The 14335-nt window shown below is 32.2% G+C and overlaps 1 protein-coding gene across 1 annotated transcript; it reads right to left on the bottom strand.

Annotated features, from left to right (window-relative positions):
• Positions 1-15: 15 nt before the first annotated feature.
• On the bottom strand, positions 16-14148 carry LOC142986196 (uncharacterized protein CG1161-like). Its single transcript, XM_076134533.1, has 5 exons — positions 13974-14148; positions 12593-12717; positions 10744-10858; positions 8593-8718; positions 16-7240 (listed from the first exon to the last, which is right to left on the bottom strand). Exons 1-5 carry the CDS (start codon positions 14028-14030, stop codon positions 7094-7096), a joined length of 570 nt encoding a protein of 189 aa, XP_075990648.1. The 5' UTR covers positions 14031-14148; the 3' UTR covers positions 16-7093.
• Between the last annotated feature and the right edge of the window lie 187 nt (positions 14149-14335).

Genomic DNA, 14335 nt, shown 5'->3' with positions numbered 1-14335 from the left:
CAAATAAAACAATAATCACATTTTAATACATTTAATTCAATGAAATACATTCAAAAATTTCTAAAATATGTACAAATCTCCGACCTGAGTTGATACAGCTTCATTCCAATATACATACTATTGCACATTGCACTGTCCTGCTAAATATATACGTTGAAAGTATAAATTATTGATTAATTCACAATTACTATGAATGTCAAATAACTTTACAAGGTTTTACAATAATTCTCTTGAGTAACTTCTCTATGAGTGACTGGAATACTTGAAAGATTTGCCTGTGACATTATTGTTATTTAATTTATTGCTTTGGTTTAATATTAAGACAAAATTAAACTTGAAAATAAATCTTTTTAACTCACAAATTACCCAATTAGTTGTGTAAATATATACGAATGGTCTCGTAAAGTTGTTTCACATTCACAATACAAAGATATAATGTAAAGGCATTATACATGTTCTACATCTAAGGCCTGTTGGTGATGCTGATAACTTAAGCTAATCTAAATAAACTATACACTAACAAATTGCATTACATTCCTATTGGAAATACACGATCATGGAAGATTAAAAATATTACCACAATAATGTTAAAAACCCATGTTTAAAAACAGACCTCACCTATTAAATTAAATTATAATACAAATTAGAATATAAATTAATTAATATACAGAAAGAAGATGTAGATTGACCTCCATAGTACACGAGGCTATGTGATTCTTTTATACTTATCCCCCTTTCTGAGGTACATTTAGCGGTAGTTTATCTATTCAATAGCGTTTAAAGTCACAAAAAACGCTATTGAATAGATAAACTACCGTTAAATGTACTCAGAAACCGGGGGTTAGTGATTTTATTCTAGAAGCGTCGTTGATGTACGAGTCGCCTCGCTGACACTATGTATGGCGTTAGTCGTTCGAAGACTGAAGTTGTTCAATATCAAATACTTGCGTAGTCTTGTGTACAAGAGGCCTATGTGTTGAAGCTCCTAATTAAGTGATACAAACATCTAGACAGTAGAACTACGCTAGTTATACACACCTACATCTAACAATTATATTATATTCACTATCAAAATGATAAAAACAAGATATACACGGAGACAACGACTATTTGTGACGACATGTATTTATTTTATCGTATGGCCAGTAGTCTAACTAGTGTCAAACATGTACAAGCGGGCCGAAAGGCATTTGACCAAACTTAACGGTTGTAATCTTAGTAGTCAACAATCGGGATCACTTTATGTGACCTGCAAAGCACAGAGACGCCCAGTTTAAATATAAAACGGTCACTCATCTATGTAATGACCGCGCCAAGCATTGGTTAACCCTCAGGTCTTTTACCGTTGAGCGTAGCTGGCTATGGCCTCAACGATATTTAATTATGTAAAGATGCTAGTTTCTACTCTATACAATTACGAACGCCAATGATAGCTTAATGTCGAATTTGTAGCCTTTTTGGGTCGATTTTATTTCTACATACTTATATAATATATTATAATTTATCATTTGTGAGCACAAAATGAATTATAAATTATAAAGCAATTTCTACACTAACATAACATAGAACACTAGGATATATGTAGGTATTTCATTTATTTTATGTAAGGTTATAAGACTGCTATAAATGATATTTATTTATTGTGATCTTGGAGAGATGAATTAAACATCTTATATTTTAAGTTATTTTTGCATAGCTGTTGTGTGATATCGTATGACTAGATGGTAATATATTTAATGTCAAATATGTGATGTTTTAAAATAGTCATACCGTTAACTTTATTTAAACAAAATTTTGAGATATTATGCTAAATTGTTGTTTTTTGCAAAAATGTGATGTTAATATGTGTCTTCTATACACTTTTGGTTATATTAGCGAATGTTATATTTCTAGATAATTTATAGAATTACGTGAAATTTTCTATACATTCATTTTGTGGCTCCCAAAAAATCTTACATTGTTAATTTTGAATATCAATCAATCAATAATTAAAACATTTTATTTGGAATATTCCATATTATATAATCTAGTAATGAAAGTTAGATACGATAAAAACGGTACATTAGTAAACTTTTTATTCAGTCTAATATTGAGAATTGATTAATACACTCTAGAAAGTTTTGGATACATGAATTGTTACTTGAAACTTTAAAATGCTGCCTACAGTTTTATTAAGCATTATAATTTGAATAATTTCACTTATATTCATATGAGAAAGATTATAATCGTATTATATTGTTAATTTTATGATCATTGTTGATTTCTACTCAAATTTATATACATTACTACCATATATTATTTAAATGTATCTTTACAAAACCTATATCTATATCTCGATTTTTATACGGCGGCGCATTATATAATAATTATATTTAAAAATGTATAATATATTTGTGATTGCGTTACAATATTATGCAAAATGTAGATTAAATATTTCTTATTCTAGTTGAATGTAATTTTCTTTATTCCATTATCAGTAATTATATATTTTAAATAGAGGTATAATATTTAATTTTGAAATTTGATTGGTGTTTAGAAAATTAGAAAATACTATAGTATATGAAATATATAATAAATATATTCTATATATCATGTTGTTCACTGAGGTGATTCATATATTGCTTCTATGTTATAAATGTTCCTTATATTAAAACATCACTCTCATACTTTCAATGTCTGAAGATACAAGCGCGATAGTATATACTTGTATTAATACATAGGTGTAATAGGTAGAGCAGAGGCACCTGGATACAACCAAGTAACGCAGCAATCTGGTAATAAGACCATAGAATAAGAGAGGCTAGGAGTTTCTTGCCAGCTCTTCTCAATGGCCCCACGCTCCAAACTGGAGGTAATTTCTCTTACTGTATTTTTGCCTATCATCAGTATTAATAACTGCACTAAATTATCGTTTTATTTTGCAACAATTACTTTTGATTAATCCAGTTAAAGGCCTTTGATGTTTAAACTTACAAGCTACATGCCTTACTGTAATTATATTATACCTCTATAAACACACGCTCATGACAATATAACCATTTTCATTATATTACATAACTGTTTATATTATGATGGAATTGGAGGTGAGCCAATTGCCAAACACCGAGTTTCATCTACGAATCAGGGTTCTTATAAGATGGAAAAATTTCTATAACACATTAAAGATCCAAGAATCAGACCTAGGACACCGATGTTGGCAATTGGCTCTATATACCACAAATTGTTTTGCTTTAAAATAAATCAATAGAATAAATTTAACCCATTAGTGTGATATTTCAGGGCAAGGGTCTCCTTCTGGAATGAGGGAGGTGTTAGGCCTTGAGTCCACCCCCTGGTCAAAGGACTTCAAAATACTATAGGTTAATTTATTCATATTCTGTACTATGTGTAGTTTCATCTTATTGCAGAGAGTGCAGTACAAAATTATTCGATGTTAAGTAGAAAGACTTCAATTTCCAAGATTTATCAGATACCTTTCAATATGCTATTTGTCCAATGAATGCTATTTATGTATTTTAAAGTGAAACAATAGTGGTAAATTCAACACAAGCAGGCTTCGACAACAGACATTTGCTAAAGCAGCCTAACATTACTTTTCATAAACATTTTTAAATGCGATAACGTGGGCATACAATTTACAATAAACTTTTTTATACAATTTTTCAAAATTTATATATTTTTTGTTTTCAGGCAGTACGCGTTAATAAGAGGTATTATTTTTATTGCTCATTAATAATTTAAATATTATGGTGCGTATGATTTTGTATTTTTTCATTTAGAATATCGTGCAGGCTTAAAACCTTTATTATATTAACTTGCTAAAGCCAGCTAGACTTGGACTATATCTATAATTTGATTTTCTTAATATAATGATTAAAAATCTTATATAAAAAAAGAACTTTTCTTGGAAATACATCCCTGTTTATTTTGATAACTTTCTAGTATGGTTATGGATCAAATATAATAATACTTTTGCTACAGACACTGTGCGAATCTAACGATTGTTCCTCATCTGACTTCTTCTTCTTATCGTAATGTTAGTGGTCAACCTAGTGTTAAAGTTGTTCAAGCCGCCCGAAGGCCTTTAACGTGGCTTAACGACTGTTATCTTTATTGACAACAACCGGGACCGACTTTTTACGTGCCCTCCGAAGCACGGAGACGCCCAGCTCAAATACCACTATGCGGTCACCCATCTATGGAATGACCGCGCCAAGGTTTGCTTAACTCACAGATCGTTAACCGACCGGTGAGCGCAACTGGCTATGGGCGCATCATATGGATCTCACTTAGTTGTTTTTTCTTTTAATAACTTGTGATGTAGATTATGCTTTGTATTGTATAAGTATAGTAATTATTTATTTCTTTCAACAAGACTGTATTCCCAAAAACGTTAAGACATATACACACCATACATAAGCTACTACCTAAGTCCTTCATGATTAAAAACTTTTTTATTCTTAAAACTATCTATTTCATTTGGATTAAATTCATAAATATTTTAATGTGATTAACAATCTTTAAAACTAGAACACTTAAACTGTTACCAATTAAAGTGTGAGCCCTGATTAGTTATAGTGTTCCACTCAATCAATTTAGAAACTGTATATGAGTGAAAAGCACAAAACATCAGTTCACACGACGTTTCTTAGTAATACAGTAAGTATATCTTATATACTATTTCTACTCAATTTTCTTCTTCAGAGATCTTCATATTTTTTTATTAACCTATTACCTAAGATTAGTTAATGTTATAAATATTATTCTATAGCAAGGATTATAGTTTTAAGTGTCGACCGTTGATTACACATGATACAAATTCTATGAAAAGACTACTCACTGAACTAAGTAACTATGTATTATAAACGATTATAGACTCTAATACTAGAGCTTTATATATTATATAACGAGCGTGTGGACACCAACAATTGAATATGCAAAATTTTCTACACTTTAAATATACTGTTACGATAGCTGAATATGCAAAACTGTTTTTACTGTTAAATAATTTCTAGTACACTATATATCTTGTACATATAAATGAATTACCAAATATGTTCCTAAGCAAAACTCAAGAATAGCTCAAGCAATTCAGCCTATTGTTTTAGTAAAATTGTCTTTAATAAACGGGAAAAGTTTTTATGGAGATATTTAAAAATGCAAAGAAAATTCGTGAGCGAAGCTGCGCAGGTTATATAGTACTAATAATTTCTAGTCCTCTACATAATATATTGTATTATATCTTTATAATAATGGCTCATTGGCCGTCTTTAACTAGAAAGTTATACAGCAAGGGTGTGCATTTCTCCTAAACACTACTATACTAAAATATTCTACGTGCTAATATCTGAGTCTATCACGAATCATTTTTTACCATATAAAATTTCTAAACTACGAAATTTTCCAAACTAAGTATTACTACCATTATATTTTTCAAAGATTATCATATAAAATTGATAAAAGTGACTACCACACTACGACTAATACGCTCAAAATCTGGCCCATTAGTTAAATGGTCTATGACACAAGTAATAGTAAATGTTATTATTATATTTCTTATAGATACATGATTAATTAATTTTTAATTATAAAATCCATTACATGTTCAATACAATATATCTCATCCATTCCCTGTAGATACATATAAATACAAAATACATATTTGTATAAAAATATTTTTATATATTTTCGAATAATGGACATTATATTATGCAAATTTCTTTCATTCGATTAAACTATGTAATATATCTGATTATAATTATGTTATACTTATTGATATTACAATGAGTAAAATATGCCACTTTTGCTATTAATATAAGCCGGCATAAAAGCAGCATTATCTATAAACTGCGCATAATAATGTTATTAGATTAAATTATTTAAACTGTATTTTGAAATTTGAATATTCAGTGGTAAGTTTGAAAACTTTTCTATAGTAATGTATTAATAATATAACGGCAATTTTATCTTTTATATTACGGATATATTATATTATATTATGGTCTGAACTTTGCCTAAACAAGCTAAGCAGTCTTAACCTATGCACGTACTAACGGAAGAGCACATCGTGATTTATCATAAATATATATTTTTATCTAATATACAATACAGTTGCGCTGATAAAGTTTTATATGCCACTTCTGCTTCTAACCTTTTTTAAATCCTAGATTAAATATTGCTAATTATATTGTGATTATAATAATTATGGTAGTGTATCTACAACTACATTTAAGCATTCGACCTTATTATTGACGATCATTTAAAATATTGAAACTATGTATAAATAAACGTCATATGTGATTAATATTTCTTTAATAATTTAATATAATGTAGCAATTCTATTCTAATAGCAGATTAAATGTATTATTTGGATTATATTTCGATTACACATAAGTTAATGATAAAATGTATTAAAAATTGTGATTATTCTTATTATTAAAATTGAAAAATATAGCGCGTTTATATATTTAAAAGTATTTCATTAGTAAGTTTCTTTCGATCCCTTAATTTAATAATATATCCACCTTAAAGACTTGTGACATACATACCCCATCGCAATATATACATTATTTTATTATATACAAACTATTTATTTACTAACAATAAATCAGCATTTTGCAACCGTTATAGATGTATATCGCTTAGCTTCTTATATATGTCTGTTTTCAAAGCCTGCTTGAATTCAAGGTATATATTTACCTCCAGATCCTTATAACTTAAGTTAGGCGTTTGTCTATATACTTCGTCTTATATATAAAATATCTATACTAAATACCACGGACTGTTCAACCTCGTAGACTTGTTCCTGATCATTTCACAGTGCAATTAGTAATATTACAAAGTATAAAACCAATCACATGAAAATTCATTTCCAATGATATTTCCTTACACATTTGGATAATTTCTCCAAACAAATTATCCCTTCACTTTTTTTGTCTATATTGCACATACATAACCGAAAAGTGTTAATTATGTATATTTATTCATGTGTTACGTTTATCCACTGTGAGTGCGATACATCTTGTAACAAGTCCTTGGCTAGCGGTGTTGTATGACCCCCGACTTACATGGAGACTTCGAGGGTGGTTATGCCCTAGTTCAGCATGGTGTGCCTGTCGTAGATGTTGCGGCGCTGCTCCCGCACCTGCCGCTTCCATTTGTCCTGTTGATGCGTGACGCGGTTCAGCACGTTGCCCCGCGCGCCTAGCTGCTGTGATGGACCGCCGAGAGTACTCTCATCCTGAAATATGACAAGAAACTTAAATTATTCCTAAATAAAAATGTTTCTATAGTACCAATGAATATATGACTGATGACGAATGTAAGAAATAAGTAAGTTAGTATAAAATATTTGTTAGTATTATTAATTAGGTTAGTGTTGTAGTGCAACTGTATTGTAAATAAATAACCTTAGATGCAAGTAGACAGTAAGTAAAAAATATTGGTATATCCATTAGGATACTGTGTAACAGTATCCTAATTACTGTGTAGCGGCCTTATTTATATATGACACCTTTTGTAAAATACCTACATGATCAAATAAACAATTTGATTTGATTTGAAATGAATTTGTATTAATGCCACTGTTTTCTATCGGGCTATTACTGAGATTCTAGTCTATGGCTTCTTCTCTCCAATAACAGCATATTTATGGGTAATTGTCTAAACAGCTGATGTGGGTCAGTCTAGGAGACAGTATACAAGTAGATCTCATAAATAAATACACCTGGAATAGCAACTGTTGTTGTCATTGTAAAGCCGTTGATTTTGTGATATTCATTCTGGAGTCAGTTTGGACTACCCACTTTTTAACTAACCACCTCTGTCTGAAACAGCTTGAATGACTTTTGTGGAACTGGTCAACATAAAAAAAAAACTATTCAAATAAAAAACGACGCTCTCACGCAGTGCCATTCTATATGAAGGTTATATAATAAACTGCAAATTATCCATTGTGCATGTAGTTGGCATCAATAAGATAACAGGCGCGCTCGGGAAGTGAGTAATAGTGGGTAATCAAGTGAAGGGGTGCAGAGTAATAACGCAGTGATTGACGCAAGTGCTTCAATTGCAGGAACAAGCGTCATGGAGGTCATACTGCAGTACTGCACTGAGTGAAAATGTTAGGATGCTTCAATTTGTAAAAGTACTTTAAATTCTTAGGTCAATTCAGTCAATATGGAAGAGAAGACAATTAAACATCGACTTGTATCTGATTATATCAGTATCAGTCCTCTAGCTGAAATCTACAGTATCACGGTAGAAAGAAAACATGACTAGTTCTAATTAATCTGACAATTATTAAAATTGCTAAGATGATGAAGTTGCGACAAGAAAATGCCTAAGTTATGAGAAATTAATTTGATAGGATACTAGAGGCCGCCCGCGACTTCGTCCGCGTGGAAACCCTTCCTGTGTCAAAAAAAGCCTAGGTATTATTCTGGGTCTTTAGCTACCTACATACCAAATTTCATCAAAATAGGTTCGGTAGTATGTGCGTGAAAGAGTAACAAACATCCATACATACATACATACTCGCAATCTTTCACCTTAATCATATTAGTAGGATAATCATCTGTGAAGTATACTTACATCTTCATTGGTGTGTTCCTGGTAGGAGGCCTTGGCGCGCTTGTTGATGAGTGGGTCGAGGCAGATCAGGAAGCCCATGTACACCACGAGCAGCATGATCACCCAGATCACTATGATCACCACCACCTGGCAACCAGACAAGTTAGAACAACTCTCCACCAAAGACTAATTGCCACTTTTTGTGTTAGAGTAGGAGTTTCCAACCTTTTCTTATTTTTGCTAGCAGGGACCATTATGTAAGTATATTAAAAATAAAGTGTAATAATTATAATCATCATGAAAATTTAAAGTTTAAAATCATTTGCCGGCCATATTTTGACCACTGGTTGGGAACTGTGTTAGAGAAACCAAATGGTCTACTTTGCTTGTGGCAAGAACTAAGTTTCCAATTTGTTATTTCTGGAGATGCTGTACACAAAAGCTTTCAGCTTCAGCGTTCTCGTAGGTGCAGGAGGGTCTTAAGTTGTTTCAGTATCTAAGATATTTTTTTGTTCCAAACAGATTAACAAAAGACTGTAGTGTTCAGAGCACAGTTAATGTTTTGGCATCTGTAGTAGTCTGGAAAGTGTTTCATTGCAAGGATTTGAACCTTACTTTAACAAAGCATTAGCATTTTTAACTTCCAATTTATACATCGTTTTAATTTCCCGTCGTGCTTACAAATATTTTAAAGAAAGAGTACTTCAATTATTTCTACGTCGCTTGAAATACATAACGCGTCTTTATATGGCAAACCACGGCGCAAAAAACAAAATTACTAATCCCTGGTTTCTGAGGTACAGTTGGCAGTAGTTTATCTATTCAATAGCGTTTAAGCTCATATAAAAAACAGTATTGAATAGATAAACTACCGCTAAATGTACTCAGAAACCGGGGTAAGTACAGTCGATTTAATATAGCAGACAAATATAGAACAGAACTGAATAAGCAAGTTAAGAATAGTCTTCAATATAGTAGATAGAATCTAATAGTCTAGAAGATTGCATTACGCGAGCGCTATTACTCGAGTGCAGTGACCTGGATGTAAAGTGGGGCGCACACTCACTGCACGTGCCCCGTGCTGTGTGTACACAGTTTTATACTACATGTTCTATATTGGACGGAGCCAGTATACTACCCAGCTATGTATGTAAAGCTAGAATGTACTGTTTTGACTGAAATGGTGAAGTTAGTCATGATTAACTGCACGTTTGGCGCAGTGGTTTAAGCGGTCACCTCGCCACAACAACCGTAGCGCCGCGTGTGGTGGGTTCGAATCCCACCCGGGACAAATCTTTGTGTGATGAGCACGAGTATTTGTTCTGAGCCTGGATGTCAATTTATCTATATAAGTATGTATTTAGAAGTATATAAGTATGTTTATCAGTTATTTGGTTACCATAGTACAAGCTCTGCTTAGTTTGGAATCAAATGACCGTGTGTGAGTTGTCCAATGATATTTATTTATTTATTAAAAGGGAGGAGAGGATTTATGTTCAATATTGGACGGAGCCAGTATACTACCCAGCTATGTATGTAAAGGTAGAATGTACTGAATGACTGAAGTGGTGAAGTTAAGCATGATTAAAAGGGAAGAGAGTTTATGTGATAAGATTCAATAGAATGTTTAATATCTTTCCTGATAATGCTGATTATTTGAATTTGTTACAAGGTTCTTCAACATGATATGCATTGTGTAGAGAAAGATATCAGACACCCAGTTTCACACATAGAGCTTCCTTGCCTACAATTTTCATCTAGTAATTATAATGATAATTGCAGTAGGAATCACATATCAATACATTACTATTTGTTCCTTATTTTTTTTATTTCTTCTGTGTCCTGAACCACATTATACACAGTTTGAGCATATCGCTCACACAGCACAGTGACTTAACTGCAAAAAAACCTAAAATGACTTAATTATACTTTATTTAATCCCCATCGGAAGGGAAAAATTTCTCGTTAGAGTGCAAAAAGTTGTTGTGGAAGTATTCCATTTTGGTGCGCAAATACTGGGCGACAACAATGGAATATAACAACCTAAAAACGGTGTAGTGTAAGATTTTCAAATTTGCAGTTACGTCACTGTCGCTCTGGATGAGCGATATCTTGCTGGATTTTCTTCTACCCACATTCATACTATCTCTGCCTCGTCTTATTGAAACTTACCTTGATAATTGTGGTGTTTCTGTTCTCATACTTGCACTCGCACCTCGGACAGAACTCCTGCTCGCGCCCCTTTATCTGATCCGCAATGAACGGCAGGATCACCACTTCGCAGTTGCTGTTAGAAGGTAGAATAAAACATTAACATTTTTACTTTAGCTGTCATCATGTTGCAATGCATTGCTCAGCAGACGAAGTACCTAGCTAGTCTAGCTACCTTGAAATAATAGGCGGACTTTGGATCGATAGTTATGTAGACTCATAATTTGAGCTTGATTATTGATGTTAGCATATATTAACGGAGGATATATAATCGCTCAGCAGGATAAAGTATTATTTTCCTAAATTAATAGGAAAAAGTTTATCTTCATTGCAATATTGATTGTTGTCAATAATAACCACAAATAGGATCATTCGTACCAAGAATGAAATGATTCTTTATTTGATTAATTTACGCCAGCACGCACAGCAAAATCTTTAAGACTCTTTTTCATTCTTTCAAAGTTTACAAGATGTATATTTTCAAAGAGAATCACGTAAACGACGAACAACTTTTTCATTTAATCCATGTGAGATTCGATTTCAAGACATTAAACATGATAGGTTTGTCTCATTCCAGCACTCCGATCGAATGCCAATAAAGTCACGGCTTAAAACAATAAAGGTTCCTATGACACAAGTGGAATAAAAGAAGCTATGCAAACACGTTCGATTATGCAAGCGAAGAGTAAATACGTCGCATGTTTGACTGCAATTTGCCCAGCTTGGTAGAACATCATTCAATTATTTATTGCTGGTTACCAATTGGTAGGAATACACCCTAGACTAAAGGCTGTAACACACAATAAGAGCTTAAAATCATCAATGATAACGTCATCATATGTCTTTTGTTTCCCTATAAATCATCATCATCATTGACCTGTGTCCATCTATTGCAGATGATTCAGGTGACATCTATACTAATATTATAAAGCTGAAGAGTTTGTTTGTTTGATTGATTGATTGTTTGTTTGTTTGTTTGTTTGAACGCGCTTATCTCAGGAACTACTGATCCGATTTGAAAAATTCTTTCATTGTTAGATAGCCCATTTATTGAGGAAGGCTATAGGCTATATAACATCACGCTACGGTCATTAGGAGCGGAGCAGCAACGAAAAATGTTACAAAAACCGGGAAAATTTGACCCATTCTCTTAGGTGACGCAAGCGAAGTTGCGAGGGTCAGCTAGTATTATATATAATATCCTTATATTGTGATTCATTAATTCCCTATAATAGGTGCCTAAGTATCAATAGCTCTGGCATGTCTACTCAACTATAAGGATATGAGATCCCAATTCTACAACTCTTCAACCACTATTAGTTGAAAAATCTTCAGCAAAAAATTGGCTAGCTAAGCAATACCTTTACTTCATGAAAAGAGTATGCAACTGCAAGTAGTTTTGTATCAAACAGTGTAAGGTTTGCAGTTACTGTTACTGGTGATGTGTGTTTCAAGCCTATATCTTCAGTAAATGGTACATAATGGCTGTTTACCCAGGCCAACTGAATTTGCTTTGAAGAATAGGACTTGAGGCTTACGAATATTAAAATATACAATAATTTCCTGAACAAGATTTTAATAAGAGCAGTTGATAAAATTGTAACACATTAATATTTAAGTTCAGGTGTGTGGTTAAAGCAAGTTCTGAAAGCTCCTTAAAATTTATGTATTTTTTGTAGGAGACCTCTTTAACTACAAATAAGCAGATTTCTGTATTAATAAGAATAAGGTACATGTGATAAAACTGAAGTATGGTCACATCAGACCTTTGCTGATGTTGAAACTACAGGTACTAAAAAAGATTACTTACCACTTATTTGGAGGTACATTGCTGGACTTCATGAAGGGGCTGCGATCAGCACCAGCGGTGTTGTTGAGCACCGCAGCTGGACTCGGGCACACACATTTACAGCGGTTGTCTTCGTAAGAGTGTGCCTAGACAGGAGAAACATAGTTTAGTTAAACATAACTAAGTAATTTGATTTTGGTTATTTGAGCATCAACTTGCAAGGCAGTCCTGTATGACAAGGTGTATGGATGTGAATGAGGCAAAGGAAGTTTGTAAGGATAGTACCAAATGGTGTGCTTTGATCTCTTGCCTACCCTCAGGTAAATGTGGTGTGAGTCTATGTATGTATGTTATTTCAACATATTTGCTGTTGGTATATTGCAAGTGTTTATTAAAAAAATAGTTGCAATCATCATCTGAAAGGGTTCAAGTGCAGAGGCAGAGGTTAAATCCATAAGTCATCTAACAATTTACATTTCACAGTGTGTGACCATACTCAAGACTTCTGTATTTTCTCAGTTGATTAGTAACTAGAATAATTTCAATAAGGCTATAACTAATCTTTTCATAGTAAATTTTAATATGTGTATTATTTTACCAGTATGTCTCAAATAACAATATAGGTATTTAACTATCCATCATCAAAGAAGCAACAAATGTTGGCAGGGATTTCAGAAACTAGCTCTACCTAGCCTCATAGTAGCAAAGTGTGATCATTTTTATCTACATGATAATTGCAAGCTGTTTGTGTGGCCATAAAATGATATCTTTTTACTGAGATTGAACTTAATAAACAAAGGAGTGGCCGACGTTTTTATTGAATATCTACGAAAATAATTATATTCCAAATAGATAATAGTCATTTGCATAAGATAGTATAGTCATGTCTATGATGTTTACAAAGTTTCAAGTCAGTAATTGAAAGCAATTAGCATGATATTATGAATATTCCATATGACAGAAGACCTTTTCATTAGGCGGCACACGTTTATAAGTATTGATTTTATTCGTAGTTTAAAAAACAACACCATATTGTATTGTTTATAATTATTATTTTACTGTAAATAAAAAAATTGCGTGCCGTTTTTGCACCATTGTTCTGTAACAATGGCTGTCTAGAAAGTTAATTGAAGGTTGAGTCTAAGGATTCAATTGAAATTACGAATAAATTGCGCAAAAAAGGAAAGTGATGAGCAAAAACAACTGAAATGTCAATAATTAATTTATAATAAAATTAGATTAGACAGAGGCAGATATATTATAACGAAAGTACTTATAATTCAATACAAATAAATTATGGTTTATGCAGAACTCAATAATAATAAAGGGGCGTAACTAATAAATTCTAAAGACAAATGACAATTAATTTGATTACATTATGTACTGAACTATAGATACTTACCGAAGCAAACACCGCAAAAGTAGCGACAAAAGCTAACACAGTGAGTTTGTAATACATTTTGAATAAATAATATAAATAGGACTCGTATGTAAGACAACAATTAATCACAGATTTCAAGAAAAATATACAAAATTTAACTAAATAGCTAGTCCGTCGTCACAACTGGACTAGCGGCCATTTTGCAAAATAATATAATGGTGTTGTTAGTGCAGAAAATTTATAGAACCTTCTCAAAGATTGATATTTTTCTCGTATGGCAATAATAGTGAATCATTTCACCCACGAAATAATAAATAAAATTTAGAAGAAAAATGCTTATTGTACTTAATAAATAATTTCCATTTAAAAAAGTAATCTTTAAA

Source organism: Anticarsia gemmatalis, chromosome Z, assembly GCF_050436995.1.
Source record: "Anticarsia gemmatalis isolate Benzon Research Colony breed Stoneville strain chromosome Z, ilAntGemm2 primary, whole genome shotgun sequence".
Classification (NCBI taxonomy): Eukaryota; Metazoa; Arthropoda; class Insecta; order Lepidoptera; family Erebidae; genus Anticarsia; species Anticarsia gemmatalis.
Note: the sequence above shows the minus strand (reverse complement) of the source record. Positions and strands in the feature narration are given on the sequence as shown.